This window comes from Cupressus sempervirens, chromosome 6, assembly GCF_028749045.1.
Source record: "Cupressus sempervirens isolate cs-2001-9-10 chromosome 6, ASM2874904v1, whole genome shotgun sequence".
In the NCBI taxonomy this organism is placed as follows: Eukaryota; Viridiplantae; Streptophyta; class Pinopsida; order Cupressales; family Cupressaceae; genus Cupressus; species Cupressus sempervirens.
The window spans coordinates 150,899,567-150,922,998 of record NC_143123.1 but is presented as its reverse complement, the minus strand read 5'-3'; the positions used below and the strand labels follow the sequence as shown (position 1 = coordinate 150,922,998).

Below are 23,432 nucleotides of genomic sequence, written 5' to 3'. Positions count from 1 at the left end.
GTTTCTAGTGTTGTACGGATGTGACTGTGTATTATTCAACATACATTTTTCTGTTTGTATTTAGGTCTTCATTTGGAAGAAATCTGAAAATCAGATCTTTATTAGTTTAGCATTTTCTTACTTTTCATTTTCTATCAGCCGGATCTCTTTGTTGTTTTGAGAGTGGCCTTTGCATGGAGGTTTTCTAAAGATCCTCCAATGGTCTTTGTCGGCCATTGGAGGATCCTCTTTAGTTTCATGCATTTATTTATTGCTGTATTGTTATCTCATATCATGTTACAGGAAAACCCAATTCTAATGCAAATTTGAATGGGCAACATCATTATGTGTTGACCTTTTTGTTGAGCAAAATTTATGAAATCTGCATGCATGCATGTGCAACCTGATTTCTAAAGGTGATGGGGACACAACCCAAGAACAAAATGGACACAACAGAAAGGGAAAATTATATTAACTGAGAAAATAAGCTATCACAACAGTACAGAGAAAATAAACTTCAGAACATGCCCTAAGGGCTTACAATAGCATAAATCTGGAGATAATTTCTCCTTTCAGTACCTCCTCTCAAACTCCACTCCGAACTGCCTTTTACAATGCCAAAAATCTCCTTAAATAGACCCCGGAGGGTTAAGGACTAGGAGTACATTCTAGAAAGTTCTAGTAGGCATCCACCGACAAAATAGAAGGTTCCAGAAGTTGCTTTAGAAGTCGGTGCAAATCTAGAAGAATCCAGAAACGGTAACCGAACTTTCGGGAGGCATAACTTTTGAACCGTAGCTCCGATTGACGAACCGTTTACATTTTCGGAAAGCTCTCGAAGCGCTCTATAGCCCTATGGACAGCTTCGCTCGTCCCCCATTTTTCGACCCTTTTCAAGGTCATTTAATGCCCCAAACCTGACTTTGAAGCATTCTTAGGAGGTCTCAAAACTCGAAAAACTGCAATAACTTTCAAACCGTGGGGCCTATAGACCTGATTCTTTTTCTGGAATGCTCTAAATCATGATTACATTCATCTGGCCAATTCACACCTTCTAGTTTACCAAAATGATGGCCCAAATACATGCTCCTATTTTTTCGAGATTTTCAAACGCACTGATAGTGGAACTGTGAGAGTTGAAACTTTTATTTGACCCAAATGGGTATCCAAAAATGTAAAGACATGAAACAAAAACTAAGTCTAAGTACATTTTTTTTTGGGTGACACAGGATTGCCCTTATACCTCTGGATGCTCCTGCATCAGACACCCAGGGTAGATTGAAAAGTGACCCTGTCACTTTATAAATGGTAGAGGAAATCCCAAATGGGAAACCTCAGCTGCTGAAATCCAAGTTGAGTCCTCGATCGGCCGTCCTTTCCACTTCACCAAATACTCTTCATACTGCTTGTTTCTAGTACTCCTACCCACACGATGATCTAGAATGTCTTCTATCTCCTCCTTCTTAGAAGCAGGAATTGGACATGGCTCTAAAACCAGCTCCTCATCTGCACCATCATCATGATACTCTGTTAAATCTGCAACGTTGAAGATGGGAGAAATGTGAATACCTTCTGGTAGCTCCACCTCATATGCATTTCCTGAGTCATGTTTCTTCAAAATTTTGCAAGGGCCAAATTTCTTCATTTTCAGCTTGTAAGTACCGGCTGGAAATCTTTCTTTTCGTAAGTGCACCATGACTAAATCTCCTACTTGGAATTCCTTATGTCTTCTCCTTTGATCAGCCCTAGCTTTATACTCTTGATTCATCTTGGTAATGTGTGCTTGAACCTCCTCATGTAGACGCTTGATATGTTCAGCAAATTCTTCCGCTTCAGCACTTGTCCTCTCCTCTTGCTCTATCTTCCTCAATTCTGGTGCATTCCTTGGGCTATTCCCATATACAATTTGGAATGGTGATTTTCCAATACTCCTATTTATAGAGTTATTGTAAGCAAACTCTGCTTGTGGTAGAATCAAATCCCATCCCTTGGGCTTATCCCCAACTAAACATCTCAGCAAATTGCCCAGACTCCTGTTTACCACTTCTGTTTGGCCGTTAGTTTGTGGGTGATGCGTGGAACCGAATTTCAAATCTGTTCTCAACTTTTTTCACAATGTCCTCCAGAAATACCCCACAAATTTAGTATCTCTGTCAGAAACTATACTCCTTGGAAGACCATGTAGTCTTACCACCTCTTTGAAAAACAAGTCTGCAATATGGACAGCATCATGAGTTTTGTGGCACGAAATGAAATGTGCCATTTTGGAGAACCTATCAACCACCACGAATACTGAGTCATTACCCCTTTGTGTCCTTGGCAATCCAAGAACAAAATCCATACTTATGTCCTCCCATGGCCTTGATGGAACAGGCAATGGCTGATATAGGCCAGTATTGTGACTAAACCCCTTGGCAACTTGACAAACCTGGCAACTCTGTACAAACTTCTTCACATCCTGTGAAATTTGAAGCCAAAAATAATGTTCTCTAAGAATGGAAATGGTCTTATCTCGACCAAAATGTCCTGCCATCCCTCCACTGTGTTTCTCAGATTTTCCCTCATGGAACTCCTTGGAATGCACAATTGACTACCTTTGAACAACATACCATCCTGAATCAAATAGTCTAACCACTTGGTTCTATCTACAGCAACAGGTTCTTTACAAGCTTTCCATGCTTCAGCAAAATCAGGATCCTCAGGGTACAAATTCTTGAGTTCATCAAACCCAACTACTTCAACCTGCATTACTGTAAGCAACAACTATCTCCTACTCAGTGCATCTGCAACCTTGTTAGATTTTCCACTTCTATGCTTCAACACAAATGTATAGCTCTGTAAGAACTCTACCCACTTCATATGCCTCTGATTCAATTTACCTTGGCTATTTAGGTACTGTAGTGCTTGATGATTAGTATACAAAACAAATTCTTTTGGCAATAAATAATGCCTCCATTTCTTTAAGGCTTGAACTATTGCATAGAACTCTTGATCATAAACAGAATACTTCTTCTTTGCATCATTCAATTTTTCATTAAAATATGCAATAGGCTTACCTTCTTGGCTTAATACAGCTCCAATAGCGCTGCCACTGGCATCACAATCTACTTGGAACACTTTTCTAAAATCTGGAAGTGCCAACACAGGTTGTTCTGTTACCTTCTTCTTCAACAATTCAAAACTTCTCACAGCTGCTGCAGTCCATTTGAACTCTTTTCTATCCCCTCTTATTGTATTAGTTAGGGGTGCACATATACCACTGAAATTCTTAATAAACTTCCTGTAAAAACTAACCAGACTATGAACTGATCTTACCTCAGTAGCAGACCTTGGAGTAGGCCATTCCAAGATGGCTTTTACCTTCTCCGAATCCATTTTGAGACCTTCAGGTGATATAACAAACCCCAAATAGACTAACTCCCTTTTTGCAAAGTTACACTTCTTCAGATTAATTAACAGTTTCTCTTCCCTTAGCCTTTCAAGGACACTACGAATATGCAATAAATGTTCTTCCAAAGTCTTGCTGAAAATTAAAATATCATCCAAATAGACAATAACAAATTTTCCCAAGAACTTCTTAAGTACCTCATTCATGAGCCGCATGAAGGTGCTTGGGGCGTTCGTCAATCCAAAGGGCATGACTAACCACTCATAAAGACCCTCCTTGGTCTTGAAGGTTGTTTTCCACTCATCTCCTTCTTGAATCCGTATCTGGTGATAACCACTCTTTAGATCTATCTTTGTGAAGTACTGAGCTCCACTCAAGCAGTCCATAATATCATCCATCCTTGGCAAAGGAAACCGGTACTTGATTGTGATCATATTTATAGCTCGAGAATCTGTACACATCCTCCACTCTCCATCCTTCTTTGGTGCGAGTACTGCAGGTACTGCACATGGACTCAGGCTCTCTCGAATCAAGCCCTTCCTCAATAACTCCTGAACCTGTCTATTTAGCTCCTCTGTTTCAGTAGGAGTCATCCTGTGAGCAGCCTTGTTAGGTAAACTAGCTCTTGGAATCAGATCTATCTGATGATTGATTTGCCTTACTGGTGGCAATCCATCTGGAACATTATCAGAGATAATATCTCCAAACTCCCCTAGTAAATCTGAAACTTCAAATGGTATTTCACTACTACCTTCTTTATCTTTCGTAGGAATCAAAGCATAGCACATATGCTGATGTTTCATGCCATCTAAAAACTTCCTTCCATCAACAAGACAAATCCTAGCACTGCTACATACCTTTTCATCTTCCTTTTTCATGGGCTTCAATTTGTGGCGAACTCCATCCTTTGTCAGAGAGTATGTGTTTGCATGTCCATCATGTACTGCATGTCTATCAAACTGCCATGGTCTACCCAACAATAGATGGCAAACATCCATCGAAATAATATCACAGAGAACTTCATCATGGTAACTCCCAATTTTGAATTTCACTAAACATTGTTCACTTACCAGGACCTTATGATCATCTTTTACCCAAGCAATCCGATAGGGCTGGGGATGTTTCTCCCTCTTGAGCTTCAGCTTAGAGACCATCTCTTCTGATACCAAGTTATCAGTGCTACCACCATCAATGATCACGTCACAACATTTATCCTCACACTTGCATCTGGTACGGAACAAACTCCTCCGTTGCCCTAGTTCAATTTCACCACTTAGTAGGACTCTTTCATTTACCAAGGTCTCTCCTCTTTCTGCATCCTCTGAATGTGATGATTGTGCATCCTCATCCACATGAGCAACCCTAGCTTGGCCCTCAGCTCTCCTATCTGTCCTTCCTTGTCGTTGAGGGCATTCAAAGGCACGATGGCCTTCTTCATTGCAATGGAAACAGGTACCACGGAAGCCTCATCTTCCTTGTCCACGTCCTCTACCTCTTCCTCTTTGATTTCCAAAGTCTTGATCATGGGAGCGGTTGAAACCCTCATTCCTCTGGTTCCTGCTAGTACCCACATCTTCATTTTTCTTTTGGGTTTCATTGCGGCCTCCAGATGATCTACCACTTCCCCTTCCTCCTTGACCGCGCCCTCTTTGTCTTCCTTCAAACCTTTTATTCAACTTCTCTTCAACTCGTAGGGAAAACTGGTATGCCTCTTCAACGCTGGTCATTCTTACCAAACTTAATTCCTCTTGGATGCTAGGTCACAACCCACTGATATAACGAGCAACCTTCTCCTTATTTGCTTATGCATGCCCCACTCTAATCAAGAGTCGGTAAAACTCCTCTGTATATTGGACTGATCTTCTTGCTTGCTTTAACCCATGCATCTTCTTAAACAGATCAAGCTCGTAGTCCACAGGAATGAACTGCTTCTTCAATTTGTCCACCATGCGATCCCATCTTGTGATCTTCTCCTTTCCTCTTCTGTTTCTTTCCAATTGAACCTCTTGCCACCAGATTTTGGCATGGCCTTTCAGTTTGGCTTTTGCAAACTTAACCCTATCTGGGTCCCTGATATCCTCATACTCAAAGTATTCTTCCAGTTCATTGATCCAATCGATCAACTCATCTGGTTTCAGATTTCCTGAAAATACACCCACTTCAATTGTAGGTCTTTTCCCAAACTTAGTAATGGCCCTAAAAAGCCTTTCCTCTACAGGATTCAGAACTTCCCCGTCAAGTTCCCCTTCTGGTCCTATTACTTCTTCTTCATTGTCATCCTCACTGTTGTCACCTGCGGCAACATTTGCTCCTCTACGAAGCTCCTCTTGCAATGCTTGTACCTGCCTTTGGAGGGCTCTAACCTCCTCAGGATTAATAGCTCTGGCCCTTCCGCCACGCTTTCTTCGTGGAGGCATCTTCTAACTCGAACCCACAACCACACAGTCCTGGTGCAAACTGCCTCACAGTCGGCGCTCTGTCTACACACTCAAGAAAACCAGCTCTGATACCACTTGATGGGGACACAACCCAAGAACAAAATGGACACAACAGAAAGGGAAAATTATATTAACTGAGAAAATAAGCTATTACAACAGTACAGAGAAAATAAACTTCAGAACATGCCCTAAGGGCTTACAATAGCGTAAATCTGGAGATAATTTCTCCTTTCAGTACCTCCTCTCAAACTCCACTCCGAACTGCCTTTTACAATGCCAGAAATCTCCTTAAATAGACCCCGGAGGGTTAAGGACTAGGAGTACATTCTAGAAAGTGCTAGTAGGCATCCACCGACAAAATAGAAGGTTCCAGAAGCTGCGTTAGAAGTCGGTGCAAATCTAGAAGAATCCAGAAACAGTAACTGAACTTTCGGGAGGCATAACTTTTGAACCGTAGCTCCGATTGACGAACCGTGTACATTTTCGGAAAGCTCTCGAAGCGCTCTATAGCCCTATGGACAAGCTTGCTCGTCCCCCATTTTTTGACCCTTTTCGAGGTCATTTAATGCCCCAAACCTGACTTTGAAGCATTCTTAGGTCTCCAAAACCCGAAAAACTGCAATAACTTTCAAACCGTGGGGCCTATAGACCTGATTCTTTTTCTGGAATGCTCTAAATCATGATTACATTCATCTAGCCAATTCACACCTTTTAGTTTACCAAAATGATGGCCCAAATACATGCTCCTATTTTTTCGGGATTTTCAAACGCACTGATAGTGGAACTGTGAGAGTTGGAACCTTTATTTGACCCAAATTGGTATCCAAAAATGTAAAGACATGAAACAAAAACTAAGTCTAAGTACATTTTTTTTTGGGTGACACAGGATTGCCCTTATACCTCTGTATGCTCCTGCATCAAAAGGTTTTAAAATCCCTCCGCATCAATGATATCAAAATGGTGGAAATCTTTTGATCAAAGATTTCCTAATGTGTCATTTGACTCATTTCTAATGTTACCAATGGTGTAATATTTACCCATGTGGTTATCCTTCTTAACTAAGAGGGAGTGCTAATGTTAGTGTAGTTTTAATCGGATAAAACTCACTAAGGAGATATATATATATATATAGAGAGAGAGAGAGAAAATTTATAATCATATGCTTAATCATGATAATAAGCAAATGTTATTGATAACTAATAAGAATTAAAGAGACATGCCTCTTGATATCATATACGTATGCATTGAGAAGGTAACTTGAAACACAAAGAAATGACAAGTGCTATTACAAGTTTCAGAAAAGACAAAACGATCCAATTTTAACACAATGAACCAGTTCTTCGAACCCATACTTCCAATCAAACTCAAACAGGTAAATAAGCCAAAACAATGCAAAATAAAAGGACAATCTTCTTCAAAAATAGGTATGGGATATTCGGAAACCTTTGGAAAAATTGTTTATGTGCAGAAAAAACATGATTTTGCAGCTTGCAATTTGCAGGAACAGGATCAAAATTTTAAGAGATTTGCAATCTCAAAAACCTTTGACCTTTCCATGCTTTTATAATTAAAAGAAATTAGTCAATAAAAAGGTCTGAAATTTTTTCATGATGGCCACAAATTTTTGTGAGTCTACCAAAAAATGAACTGGCTTTTATACCATGAAATGCATAGTTCCATGGAGTTTCTTGATGAGGGAATGGGGAGACACGTAGATGGATTTTGGGGACTAGAGGATCAAGAGCCTAAATTTAAGGATGGTAGGGGGATGGCGGTGGAGCAGTTTTGGGAGGAGGGGGATGTTGCTAATACGAAAATAGAGGTGAATTGAAACCTTCAAGACAAAATCTGCAATATAACATCTCTGTGAGTGCGCCATGAAAGGTCAACTAGTTTTCACGAAGGTAAAGTTTGCAGTCAGCACAATTTGGTATGGGTGCAAACTAGAGACTTTAACTACTGGATGCTAAAATTGTAATATAGTTCATCATATTAACTGATTTGGGCCAAGGTTTAAGCATCTGATTTCTATCAGAGAAAAAATTATAATACCTTGCACTAAAAAAATATTTATGCTACTATAGAAATACAAAATGCAAATCATGATGATGGGGTGGATGGTGTTGAAGATTGTAGCCGCGATACAGATCTGTATCTTTGATTTCACTGTAAATTGAAATTGGAACAAAACCTCTGTATTTCATCAACTAGAGAAGATATTTATGATGATATTTGCATCATATTAAGTGAGCACAATGTGGCATTCAATGTGCCCTAGGTGTCTCATTATATAGAGACGTGACATGCAAAGAGTTGTGGGTTTGGAAATAGGAAGAGACTTGGTTTTGGAAATTGAAGAGACCTTCACTTGTGATATGAAGAGTCTTTCAATTCAATATATATACATGATTGCTTTGTGTGAATACACATAGTATGAAGTGGAAAGCATTGCACTTGAACATTTTTATATTAATAAAAGAGATATTTTTTCTAGTATGGCTGGGTTTTTCCCTTAAAGTTGAAGGGTGTTCCTAGGATAAGTTCTTGTCTTGTACTTAGTTTGTTCTTTTATTTATTGCCGTTTATCATTATTTCTGGTCTAAACATCAACATGGTATTAGAGCAGGTTACATAACAACAATTAAGAGAATATTGAAAATAGTAGCTGTAATAGAGGATTCTGTTTTGAGGCTCAGGAAGAAGCCAAGGGACTGAATGTGGGCAACAATAGAAGGTAGACCTTGATGAAATGTATTTGGTTGTAGCAGCCAAGTTACAGGTCGGTGAGATTTCGGCTCTAATTGCGAATGAGAATTTTGGCTACATTAAGGTGGATGGTGCCTTGATACAGGGAAGGTTAAAAAATTGACATAGGCCTTCTGTATCTTGAAATCAGTGATATATTGTGGACAAGCAGTGATATATTGCGGACAAGCCCCATGCAGCCTATGTGCATTCAGTGTAGTGCAGGTGGAGGAGGCTAGTGGTTCTGGAAAGCTATCTTCATTGCTTCTGTGATGTCCAAACTTTAGCCTCGAGCATATTTATTCCCCTTCAGTGGATCGGTTCTTTATCTTTCATGTTTTATGACTCAGCCGCTGACTCAGTATCTTTTGCTTATGTATGGTGTTATTGCCACTATTGAGGCATCGTTACACATTCCTTGTTGTGGCTGTTTTTCTTGTTATGGAGTTTTTTTTATAGTCACCATGAGTTCAATTAGCACTTGTGAGTGAAACGACAAAAGATTAATTCACTTTCCTTTTTCCCTTCCGTATGTTACTCTCTCATCAGGTTTTGAGAAACTTGTCTATCTTTTGTTATTTGCAGGATTATGCCCATCGTGTTGGGTTCAGGATTATTATTCTTTCAGTTTCATTATTTGATGTATCTCTTCCTGTCTTGAGACATCTGGACAATCATTTCATGAATTTGATGGATATAATCAGTATTGGGGAGGATTATTATTCACAATGGTCAGTTCTGTATCTTTTTGTATCATGTTTCAGTTTTAAATATACTCTCTGTAGTCATGTATATTTGATAATTGAGTTATTGATCAGAATTCTGACTTAGTGTGGTGTTGTTAAAGTGGTTGTTGGAGAATACTATTACAAACCTATGAAACATCAAACCAGATTGTGAGATCACAGAAAAATCTATCACAAAGGGAGGCGAAGAACACGAGAAAAAGTTTAAAACAACATACAAACTTATTGCTCTAGAACAAAGCAATGTGTAGCGTTGGGCCATTGAATGAAGCCTCCTAAAGCAACAGGTGCACCTTCCTGAGTTGTACAAGGTCGTATTTGGTTTTGCCAAGAGTACAAGATCTTTCAACGTGGGAATGTTTTGTTGTAGAGCTAAGTTCCTGTGCATCCAAACTACAAAGAAATTAAAATTCTATGATTATATCTTGAATATTGATTATGAATTTTTGTTATAGCATGGGGAATAGTGAGTGCTTTTAGCATTGATCTCTATACATCTTTTCATGATAAGTTGATTTTAATGAGTTATTATTATTCTTTCTTGGTTGTGGGACAAATCAAGACGCAATGAGATGATAAGAGATTATGCAGATTGTTAGAAATGAACTTGGGGGCATTGCTTGCAGTCATGGGACTGAATTGATGATGCATATCTTCATTAAAAGAGAAAGATCATATACAAGAAATAATACTTCGAGGGATTCTATTCAGCTTTATAGGTAGCTTGTGTGACAAAGGGAGACTGCAAAAGCTCTTTTCTTGATCAATCATTGGAGTTAATCAATTTATTATGATATTCAAACTGTGTGTTTGCTGCCCTTGTTGAGAGGGAGTCTCGGCTGAGAGGGAATCTCAACATTCAGATGATCTTTATATGTTTTAATGAGTTCTTCTTTGCGAGAGAAGTTTAAGGTGAAATTCTTCAACCTCTACGAGTAAGGTATGATTGATACACCCTCTACGAGTAGGCATGGTGGAAATGCATTCTCTTTGGGAGAAGTCTGAGGTGAAAGCCCTTGATCCACCCTATGCGAGTAGGCATGGTGGATATGCATTCTTTTCTAGGTGAGGTGTGAGGTGCAAACCTTGGATTCACCCTCCGTGAGTAAGTATTGTGAAAATGCATTCACCTCTAGGAGAAGTGCAAGCTCTCGTTCCACCCTTTATGAGTAGGCATGGTGGAAGTCATGCGTGTGACTCCATGAATTTAATTTTATTCTCTTTTGAAGTAATTGTAGTAAATAATGTTATGCTGAGATAACAATGCTTTAATGAGAATCTATGTGATAAGAATTTATTATTAACATATTTGATTGCAACTACGTGTGCTTGCCATACTAAAGATATCTCTGTTGCTAGGAGGGAGTGTTAAAGATTGTAGCTGCGATAGAGATCTATATCTCGGGTTTTGCCATATATTGAAATTGGAACAATACCTTTTTTATTGCGTCAACTATAAGAGAAGATGTTTATGATGATATTTCCGTCATATTAAGTGAGCACATTGCGGCATTCAATGTGTGCTGGGTTTTTACATTATATGAAGAGATATATGACATGCATAGAGTCATGTGTTTGGAAATATGAAGAGACTTGCTTTTGGAAACTGAAGAGACCTTAGTTTGTTCTATGAAAAGTCTCTCAATTCAATATATATACATGATTGTTTTGTGTGAACACACTTGGTATTATGTGGAAAGAATTGTACTTGAACATTTTTATATTAATAAAATAAATATTTTTGTGGTGTTCCTGGGTTTTTCCCTTCAAGTTGAAGGATTTTTCCAGGATAAGTTCTTGCGTCTTTTGTACCTATTTTTTTATATAAATTTATTGTTGTTTATCATTATTTCTGGTCCAAACATCAACAGATGGTACCTTATTCATTTTAGACACGCAGAATATAGCACCATTCTGCATTCTCAAAGATGCAAAATGAAACTGGCTTCCTAAGTTGAATACTGACAGTAGCATTGGATTATTAGTTTCTTTATTCATGAGATGAAGGTCTAGACACTAATGACGAACAGTTATAAAGTATCTATATTATTTTTGCTCTTAACAATTGGTTTCTCAGGCCTTCTTTCTGTGCTTGAACTTTGTCACCTCCTGTCATGTAACAAGTTTTGGTTAAAATGTACTTTTGCAGACAAGCTTTGCAGGTGTGGAGGTTATGCCTCTTATTCCAGATGAATCCTTGGATGTTGAATTACCGGATGAAGATCTTGAAGTGAGCTTTTCAAGATCTGGTGGTGCAGGTGGCCAAAATGTAAACAAAATTGAATCAGCAGTTCGCATTGTCCATATTCCAACTGGAATTGCTGTTCGATGCACAGGTCTTTTTATTTTTTCACCATATGAGAAAAAACACATTTCGGTTTCTGGCATCTGATGTATAGAACATATGAATGCCATTAACTGTTCCTGAGCAAAAACATTTGATAAATTTTTTCCTTCAAAATGTTAATTGTACTACTAAAACCTGTGTACATATATCTGTATATTATAGCACTTTTCTTCTGTCTTTACATTTTTATTTCTTTGGTTATTGTTATCTGTAGAATCATGTTTAAATCTCTTTTCATGCAGAGGAAAGAAGTCAACTCAACAATAAGAAGAAGGCCCTTAATCGTTTGAAGGCAAAGTTATTAGTAATAGCTCAGGAGCAACGTGCTTCTGAAATCCGACAGATAAGAGGTGATATTGTAAAAGCTGAATGGGGACAACAGATTCGGAATTATGTCTTCCATCCATATAAGCTAGTGAAAGATGTGCGAACTGGTTTACAGACCTCTGATATATCAGCTGTTATGGATGGGAAATTGGAACCATTCATCATGTCTTACTTAAGATTCAAACATGTGAACAACATATCATAAATCTGATAATAACTACAAGCTTATTAATTATTTTGGCCATTTTGCAATCATCTTTCTTCTCTTCTTCTTGTTTGTTTGCCTCCAGTTGTGCAAGTTACCAGATGTTTGTAATTACTTCCATAAATGTTTCCCATCATTGCACATGATTACAGTTTCTGGTTGAGCTTCATTTCAGTGAGTAAAACTTCATATTGGTAAACTAGTTTTAAAAATGCATTCCAAGGTGCCTTGGTGGAGTAGCTTCTAAAAAGTTCAGTGGGTAAATCGAGAAAATCAGAAGGGGGGTTCATGTGAACTGCCACTTATGAAATATGGGTCAATGAAATTGACAGACTAATTATTCTATTGAACCTTGATAGAAATATCTGAAGTAAGTTGATGCGATATGATTGGTCAAGGATTGTTACATTTTAGAACTATAGAAGTACCCAATCTGAAGAAAACATGGTCTTTTGAGCTCTTGAATAACCTTATCATTTCTGGTCAACAATTTGATAAAACCTGGTAGGGATATTCTAAAGGGACCCCTAGATCATATTAAAGTCATGGGCCTTAAGTCATATTAAGAACTCCAACCAACAAGAACTGAAGTGAAATCGCGTGCATTGGATGTAGAAGTTGAATTTAAGCATTAGTATATGGTTCCTGCATTGTTTTTGGATTTGTTAATAACGGTGCAAGGGGCCCACTTGTGTGCTATATAAAACATCGAAATATAAATATTAAGAATGTGCTTCAGACCCTTAACACGGGAGCAAAAGACTGTTTCTGTTAACAAGAAAACCGATCAAGACTTCTGGTATAAGAAGTTGAAAGGGAGTGGAATCTTCAAAACAACAAATATACCTGGTTAGCCCTTTTAAACATGAGAAAAGAGTCGTCTTGTTCATTGCTTTGGTGCTTTTAGCTGCAGGCATCTTTTTTTAAAATTTCTTTACACTGATCTAAGCTCTAGGACTTCCTGAAGAGTTTTCGGAGGAATTAATATATATGGATATCTAGAAGGGGCATCACTTGACAAATATAGATGATGACCCCCGACAATAGGACAGATGAGAGGAGTCACAATACCCTTCGGTGGAGGGGATTCAGGTGTTGAAGGAGAATTCAAAGAAGCTACATATGTGCTATCTAAAGAGACATCTTAGAGATTGTCCACCTCGGAGTCGCTATTGATCATCTAGTGTCTTTGCTAAACCCCCCTTTTGTCAAGACTTATGACAGTTTGCTGCCAGATGGCCTGTAACATATTGGTTAAAAACACAAATTTGTGTCACTTTTTTATAAAGGAAAATGCTAACAAAAGAATAACTGATCACTTTCAATGACATAAAATTGGTATTATTATTTAGAATTTGAAAATAAAGTAAACTAATGAAATGTGTAGAAATGGATGAAGTTTATGATTATAATTTTTAATTTTTTTTTGGAATAAGACTTGATATATTTTTTTAATTTTTAAAGACAATTTTTTAGTTATTGAAAAATGCTAAAAATTGGGGGTCTAATTCTCACCACAAACATATCTAGAAATAAACTCACTTCCCTTTGATCTCAACTTATGTTATAAATAACATATATTGGTAGAACAATAAAAAATAAGAAATGATTTTAGAACTATATTTTCTCTTTTATAACAATTCAAATTTCAACTCACTTGAAATTGATAGTTTGCATCTCCCACCATACTTCTAAAAATAAGTTTATTCTAACCAAAAGAAAAATTATACATTTTGAAATCGCTCCTCTAGAACATCATATGATTTTTATTGTTTTTATATGGTATAATATATATTTTTTCTTAAAATTGACATCTCGAGTGTTAAAATACGTACTTGTAGAATTTTTCATTACAATTCGCTATATCTAAATAAAATACCATAAACTCTATATGAGAATATTCTTGACTTTGAACTTTATAAAATTGTGTCTATATGTTATTATAAAAATATCATAAAAATAGTAAGAGTTATTAAAACTTTTGTTTTCTGAAATACTTTTATTTATTTAGTAATTGGATACAAACTAGTATAAAACATGTATTTAATAGACATTTATAGTTGGAAAAATGTGAGAGCATATATAACTTAGCTACAATAAATTTATCAAGATCATATGTTTGAACAAAATTGATTTTTAGATAGAAATACACAAATTTAGTCATTCTAATAAGTCAGCCTAAAAGGTGACTTTTTTGTACTTTTACCCACTATGATATTCATTTAAAAAAATACCTAAATCAAAAAAGTTGTTGCTTCCAAATCATGTTGATAACTTTCCAATAAAAATCTTCTGGATAAATCAGGAATCAACTAGAATATTTAGGAAAATAAAAAGCCTCACTATTTGATCTACATCTGTGATTAAATAAAGTTTCCCTAAATAATTTGCAGAGGAAAAACATTTTCCATATCAAAACTAAAGAGGGAAGCTAGCCCAAACTGAAGAAACAAGGATGTATTAAATTATGTTCCCCCGACTTTCTAGGACAGGGATGGTGGAATGGGTTTATGGGATCACAATTTTTTTTGCCAATTTTTTATTTATTTAGGGAGAGGGAATATATAAATATAGGGAAAATGTAAAATATATAGCAAAATTTTGCATATATACATTACATTCATATGAAGACATGGATAAACCATGTCATTTAAACATCATAGATCCTTAATATCAACATTTCAATAGCATAAAAAGTATTTGGAACAAAATGTCACCACCTGCGAAGCCGAGTGCCTTGTCTGAGCTAGAGTCTACACCTGTGAAGTGAACTGCCTTGTTTGAGCGAGAGTCTACACCTAGTTTCGTTGCGCCGGCTTTTGTACGAGCTTTTTCTTTGGATGGGGATGGTGTAGGGTTCAGCTCAGCGGCTCCCTTTGCCTCTTTTGCTCCTGGCTCCTCTTGCGGCATTGCCCTAGACAGGTTTCATTCCCTGTCTTCTCCTGCCCTTGCCTTTGGGGTTGGTCTTGGCGGTTCTTCTACGACTATTTCTACTAGGGTGGTTATTGCTGAGGGTAGTGGTGTTGCGGGTTGTTTTTCCATTTCTTACGTCGATGTAGCTGCTTATGAGGCCGAAATTGGTGGTGGCTTTGGTGGTCAGACTATGCACCCAGGGCTCCATGTTGTGCCTGCGACCGTTGGCAACCTGATTATGCTAGATTTAGGGTCTGAAATTGCTAAGGAGATTTTCACTTATGTGGAGAACTTCTCGTCCATGACGGTGATAGAGGGCCGCTCTGATACCACTTGATGTAGAACGCTCTGATACCATTGACGAAGGGCCACACCACCCTTACCAACTCACAACCAATAATGCAACAATATGAAGACAATTTTATTATACCTGAAAATTCAATAGCAATTATACTAACATTTTTCCAAGATCTCTCAAGATCCAATCCAAACCCAAGCTAGTCCAGATCCACACTCTGGTAGAAACCTCTGAGATCTCAACTTGTGCTCGCAAGCCACCAAGCAACCTCCTTGTTTCTAAACCGCAACCACTAGCTCTTCTCACAAACCTAATGCAAGATCCAAGTGTAAACTGCCTCACATTCGACGCTCTGCCTACACACTCACAACTCCACAATAATCTTGCTGTAAACTGCCTCACATTCGGCGCTCTGTCCACAGACTCAGGAAAACTCACTCTTCACTTTCTCCTTCTCTTTCACACCTTGAAACTTTCCAAGCTTCACCTTCCACAACTTTCACCTTTCCAAGCTACTCCTTGAGCTTCTCCTTCTCGAGCTTCTACTCCTCAAGCTTCCCCTTGAGCTTCTACTCCTCAAGCTTCCACCTTGAGCTTGATTAGAAATGCTCATATGCCTTGCTTAAATAGGCACTTACCACCCTATGCATGACTTATCCACAACCTTCTAGAATTCCTCCTACACAATATCCACAACCTTCTAAAACTTCCATAACCTTCTAGAATTACAACTAAGCACCACCATGTGGCCCAATTAGAAAATTACATTTCCTTTATGGATCACAACAAATATTAAATGCAAGATTTAAGAAACTTTCCACAAGCTTCTAAGATGCCACCTACACACCTCGATTAATGTAATGACAACTATTTAAATTTTTTTTTCTATTTATGCCACCTATGCACCTCGAAAATAAAAATCCTCTTTTCCTTTCTTTTCTCCTTTTTATTTTTTATTATTTCTCCTCTAATTTTCGTCACTTTTCTCTCTCCTCTAGAATTTTTTTTTTTTTTTTTTGTCTTTTTTTTCTTTTTCAATATATATATATATATATATATATTTCAATAATTTTCCAATGCAAGATGCTCCTGCATCAGACGGCTATTTTTCATTTCAAGGGATTCTAGCCATCTCTGTCAGATCTACACACCTGGATCACCCGTGTGTGGGAGCCCCTCATTTCGGAAGCAACCCAAATTTACCCTATAGCTAGGGGTTTTTTCATAGTGAAATTTGCTACCATTGAAGATAGAAACACCATTCTGCGTCGTGGTTTCTCATGGGGGGATCAGAAGTTCTTTTTTATGGCTAAACCTTGGTATAAGGATTTTGACCTATCAACAAAATCCTTCAATAAATTCCTGATGTGGGTTAGACTGCCGAATCTCTCCTTTGACCTTTGGTTGGGTTCTGTCCTGGAGGTGATGGGGGAGGCCCTTGGGAGTTTTTTATTGGTCGATACAATGTCTTCAAATGTGTTTTAGATGAGGTATGCTCACATTCTGGTGGAGATTGACGTCTCCAAAGGACTCCCTGATAAGATTATGTTGGTCACCACTCTTGGCTCATGGATTCAACTTCTTGACTATGAGGGTATCCCCTTCCAATGCAGAAAATGCCACAAGACTAGACACCTCGTTGCTTGATGCTCCTCTGATTCTAGACCGAAGAAGTCACCTACTTGGTGGAAAGGGGCTTCGAATGTTCACTACACGGTTTAGAAAGCCCCCTCTGATGGGGATAGAGGCTCGCCTCGAGACATTTTTGATGGTACAATTGTTGCCCCAATGATGGTGTCCTCTCCCCCTTCGGCTTCTGTCACTAGCCCTTTGACTATAGCCCCTCTTGTGGCTCCACCTCTGGATGTTGCTGTTGTATATTCTTTTGGTGTGACCCAGGACTCTCCCCTGGCCGTGGGGGTTTTGGGGACTAGTTGTGGTGTAGATGACTTCGCGTGGCAGAAGGCTACTGGTTTGGTGGAGGATGGTTGGACAACTATTAAAGGTAAAAAGGTCAAGCCCACCAATCCAACTTTTGATGTGGCCTTGCGTTCCCAAAAGAAGGGACTGAAAGGGAAATATTGAGTCCCTATCCCATTTTGGCTCCTGGCTTTTCTCTGGCCTGCTGTACTATGTAGTTGTTCATGGTTTGGGAATTATGGTCTACCTTTTATTAACCATGGGGTTTTAGGTGCCCAGTCAAAACCTATTTTTTGTGGCTAACATATATTGTGTTACCTTTGTTGCCACCATGGTCACCTAGTTCTTTGGTGACCTGTTCCACTTATGGTCTGTAGTTTTGTTTGGTTTGGGCTTCATTGTAAATTTTTTTGAATTGTTAAAGGGTCTCAGGCTCTCTTCAAAACCTGTTTTCCTTAATAAAAAAATATTTCAATAGTTAAACTCAATGCTCAATATGCTATAATGAATTCATAAGTTGGAATTATTGTTACTGCTCATGTAATATTAAAATAATAAGATAAAAAATTGAAATATACTCAAGAATATAATTTAGAATTTATTTTCAATAGCAGTAAGAACAATAATTCACCTTCCAAATTGAGACATGCTACTATCATTTAATTATGAAATTACACTTCCAATTCATTATAAGTGGATTGATATTGATACAAAAAGGTCCTGTATACAATTCTAATCATGATATAGGCTTGTTAGAGTAAGACGATATCCTAATGCAACTTCTTATATTCACCATATCTTCCACAAAGAACCCAAATCAACCCAAGAACAACCAAGCATTGATGTATTGCTAGAAAATGACCTAAAGATGCATATTCTAGGTCTATAGTGCACTTTTCAGACTTTCCCATCACCTTGCAAATAGTCTGCTATATAATTCTGAGTGTACGATAACAACGGTATTAATTCCATGATTCTTAACGTAATGTTGTCAAATCATAATCAAAAGGCTCCATATAGAAAAAATTAACTAGCAAACAATAATAAGCATGTCAGGGTGAACTTAGGAGGGACCTATTATAAAATTAAAAAGGAAAATATTTTATAAATGTTGATGTTTTATATAAAATCGAGGACGCCCATCCATCCTAGGGACTTTCAAGGCATCCTCAATTGTCCATAGGATGTATGGACGTCCCCAAATTTTTTTCCCGAAGTCCCCAAGTTTCTGAGATGTTTCTTGGAAATTTTCAAAAAAGGGTATGGGTGGGGACATCCCCTAGCCATCCCCAAGTCCTTGAAATGTCCCTGATACAGGGAGGGAGTTTTTAGGTGAGGGACACATCCTAGGTAACACAAGTATTAAATGAAAGGATTAAAATTGGAGACCACAAATTTCAGCCACAATAAAGCCTTGTCCAAAATTACGGGTCTTTCTTGAGCAAGGCATCTCTATCTAGAGAGGATTTACAAATTATAAGGGATAAGCCTTTTAGATAAGTGCGGATAGGGAAACCCTCTTTCACTGGAGGCTTCTAATGGAGTGTTCTATTCATGAAGCTCTACCAAACTGGGCCAGAAGTTTTAAAACATGTAGATTAATGTAACCTATTTTCTATTTCACTGAAATACCTCCAAAAACACAATAGTTGGATTTTTATTTTTATTTTTATTTATTTTTAGTTTGCAATTCAAAACTTTAGATTTAAGGCATTCTCATCTACACATCTCTCTAGATGGACCAATGCAACAAGTTTTTTTCCTTCAGAATATTCATCCTTTTTTGGACTAATTCACACAAATCATGATGTTTTAGACCAACTGAAATTTCTTGACCTTTTACGAGATTAAGTAATATAGAGACACTCTTAACTTTATGAACTCTTCTCACCATGCTAGAGGAAATGAGGAATATAATGAAAAAATTCTAGCAAAGAGCTATGTATATTGCAGTATATGCTAATTTGTGTAAAATGGCATGCATAACCCTCAATAATCTCTATTGATCTCAACCAACATTACCTGGCCAAAAATTTGTAAGTGTTGTACACTCATAGATTTGAACAATTTCGATAACTTTTCACAACTTGGTGCAAACAAGGAGTTATGTGCCAATGTATGTTAATTTGAGATACCAATGCAGTACTTTTCCGTTGTTGAGTTTGAGGAACCAAGAAAGTACCCTAAGAAGAGACTAGCAAGAATTACAAGGGGAGATTTTAGCAAGATCGCTAAGTTTGTAACTACTTATGTGAAGGAAATTTCAATAATCTTTCCTCACATGTTAGAACCAAATCCCCTTATAAGAAATTATTTGGTAAAAGTGTCTATTGTTTCCTCAATATTGGAATCTCAATAGTTCAACTAATTATTGCGATAAGCTACTTAATTTGATAAAGCAATTTTGCAACTATGAAGAATTCAAAGGAGCAACTATAAATGAAATTTTAAATGAAACTCTTCTTAGATAGAAATTGACCAATCAAATAATGGAGAACCCCCACGAAGAGAGATCAATAACAAGGCTTTGGATATGTCTAAGTAGGAGAAAATTGTTGCATGATTCAATATAAGAATATTTCAAGCTTGTAATTTTGTGTCTTAGTATGATATTGGGCTCAATTGAGGATGAGAGAGTTTCACTGCTTTGGGGTTTCTAAAATCAAAGCTAAGAGACAAACTAGACAAGAATTTAAAAAATTTCTTGAGGTTTTATACATTTGGGTATGATGTCAATAGTTTTCCTTATGATAGGCAACTAGAAATCTAGAAGTCCAAATGTGAAAGATGAAGACTGGGCAACACTTCAAAGCAAAATGGGACAAAATAAAACAAGAGAAAGAATGATAGTGAATCATGCATTGGTAGCATTGAGGTGTGGCTAAGTAGAAATATGCAAACTTAAAGTTAAGAAAACACACACACACACACACACACACACACATATGAATGGAGGAAGTCTAAATCTAATCATGAGTATCCTAATGATGATATGACATGACAACTTTAAGAGATTCAACACTAAAAGTTCATTGATTTTTATAAAACTTATTACTATATTTCAGCACCATCCAACACTTAACTTATTGATGAACAAGTTGATCTAGGAAGTGTTTCAATCAATCTAGTGTTTCAATCAATCTAGTGTTAGAAAGTAAAGTTCACCAAGATAATTGAGGGGGGCGGGGGTGGGGGGTGGTTGTTGATGGGCTAGGGTGGGTGAATTAGTTATCAAATCAATATAACTTTTACCAACCTTATTAAACCTTAAATATGTGAATATAATCATCAACCATAAGAAGATGCAAATACACAATAACACCAAATATGTAAACTAGGGAAACCCTTGATCAGAGGGAAAACCCTGGTGGGGATGGTAACCACAAAATGATGTACTAATATATAAGTTCCTTGTAGGAGGACAAACTCTATTAGGAGCCAATGAATTACATTCAATACATATCAATCCTTGTTAAGAGACTTTGTCTCTCTATTAGGAGATTCCAGTCATGTTAGAAATTGTCTCAACCTTGTTAGGAGTTGTAGAAGGCAGATGGACCCACTATCCAAATAGCTTCATCAACAAGACCATCGAACTCATTGTCCAATTGGCCTCTATATTATTCCTTGTGGAATAATAGAAATGAAACCGATCTTTGCATCTCAGACTATTTCTTTGTCCTCTTACTATGTCAATACTGCACCAAGTACTTTTTAGATCTCAAAATTAGATCTTCCAATTTGCATTAAATTGATCCCTTTGACCGCTTACTCGCATTTACTAACTTTGCATATCACTTACACAATTTGCATTTACACACACATTCACACTTCATCACAAGGAAAATAATTTTCTCTTACACCATATCCTCAAAATAATTCTTTGAGTTGGCCTTGAGGCTTTCCCAATTAATTATAATAGGACCTCATTAAGTTAATGCAATTCATTAGATCTTTTCACAATTACAAAACACTGTCGGCTCACAATAAATACAACTTTCCACACATGCAACCTAATTCCTTACATACTCATTAGCATCATCATGATGCTATCTATTATCATTGTCTAACTTTCCTCAACATGATTCTATGACTGTTAAGAGATACAATTTGAACACCAGAAACCACTTCTCAAGTATACTATTTGCACATTGTCTTATGTAAATCACAAATAACTTTCACATGTCTTCGACTTTCTACAGATGCACTTGTCCACGTCATCAGGACATACTATAGAACATATTCTCAACTGCGGTTGACCTCATCGTCAATACACATTCTATATGACCTCATTCTCTATCTGCTACTTTTCCAATCTTTATAGAAACACTACTATGTTGACATCAACGATAAACACAATTATGAATGCAATATGTCAATCATGCTAACAATTTCCCCAATTGTTCTAATAATTCTTAGGATACTCCCCCAAAGGAATACCATCAACATTCATGCTAACAATCTCCCCCTTTGGAATTGATGGAAACATAAATGAAAAATATCTAAGTTCCAAGAATATCAAAATCAACACCATTATTGTTGTTGCTCTCATCTTTTCAAATCCACTTCATCAATCAAATTCAAAACTTATGGGAACAACTCTTCATCTGTGCTTCCTAATGTTTACATGTATTCCATCAATTGTTCACACTTCTCCCTCGTTGATATAACTTGATGTAATCATCTTCCTCCAGTACATCTCTCCCCCATCACACACTCTCCCCCAATCACAGGAGATGTTTTTTATGCAATCGATCCCCCATCGACATCAATGAAAAATGCATCATTATGTATATTAATTGTTCAAAGTCTTCAACCTTCTCAAGTGTTCAAAGACATTATTTCATATCAGCTACCAAGAGTCCTTAGTTACTCTATTCAACCATAGATACTCCACCATATAGGAAGCATTAGCATTCAATCCTGATAAACAATAGTGTTATGTACCACTGGACTGATGCAATCTCTGAATTATCTACTTAGAAGTAGGTAGGGGCATAACCCCAAGTATCCCTCACAAATACTCAAAAGTATCCTTACGCAAAGGCTTCATAAAGATATCTACAATCTACTCTTTTATATGAACATACTCTAATATGATTTCTTTCTATGTATCTTTCTCTCTTAGAACATGATACTTTATCGATATATGCTTAGTCTTAGAATGTAACACGAGATTCTTAGACATACTCATTGTACTTGTGTTATCACAATGTATGATAATATGTTCAAAAAAATCTATCCCAATATCTTTCAACATATGTTTCATCTGCATGATTTGATTGCAATTATTTACTACTATTACATACTCTGCTTTTGTTGTACTCTGTGAAATACAATCTTTTTTTTTCTCAACCAAGAAACTAATCTTCCTCCAAGAAAAAAATGCTTCACCATTTGTACTTTTTTTGTCATCTAGACTACTACCCAATTTGCATTAGTATATGCACACAGAGTAAATTTATTTGATCTATCATACCACAATCCAAAATCAGGTGTACTCTTCAAATATATGAATATTCTTTCTATTGATGCATAGTGTGATTCCTTAGGGTTTTCTTGAATTCTTGCTACTATACCAATTGCATTTTTTATATCTGGCCTTGTGGGAGTCAAATATTGTAAAACTCCTATCATGGATTTGTACTTCTTCTACTCAACTGTAGGTGTCTCATATTTAATAGATAACTTGTGACTAGTTATCATAGGTTTAGCAATAGGCTTACAACTTCCCAAACCAAATCTCTTCAAAAAATCTTTCAAATACTTAGTTGTTTGATAGGAAAATACCATCAATGTTCTACACAATCTCTAAACCTAAGAAATATTTCATCTCACCAATCATACTCATCTCAAATTCATTCTTCATTTCATCAACAAATTTGTCACTTGCTTCATCATTACCTCCAAATATTATGTCATCCACAAATATCACAATAATCAACAAGCAATTCTCAATTTCTTTTAAATATAAGTTACTATTTGTAGTACCTTTAGCAAATCTCAACTTTTCCAAGTACTTGTCCAACCTCACATACTAGGTTTTAAGTGCTTTCTTTAGTCCATACAATGCCTTCTTTAACTAGCATACTATGTCTCCTTCTTCAGTCAAAGGAAATTCATTAG

General features: G+C 36.9%; 1 protein-coding gene across 1 annotated transcript in view; it reads left to right on the top strand.

The window, feature by feature from the left end:
* The window catches only part of HCF109 (high chlorophyll fluorescent 109), an 85,209-nt gene extending 72,984 nt beyond the window's left edge, over window positions 1-12,225 (top strand). The window contains exons 6-7 of the mRNA XM_089787202.1: window positions 11,446-11,632; window positions 11,886-12,225. Coding sequence (XP_089643328.1) covers window positions 11,446-11,632; window positions 11,886-12,175 — 477 coding nt within the window. The 3' untranslated portion in view covers window positions 12,176-12,225. The remainder of the gene's footprint in view (window positions 1-11,445; window positions 11,633-11,885) is intronic.
* The last annotated feature ends 11,207 nt before the right edge of the window (window positions 12,226-23,432 follow it).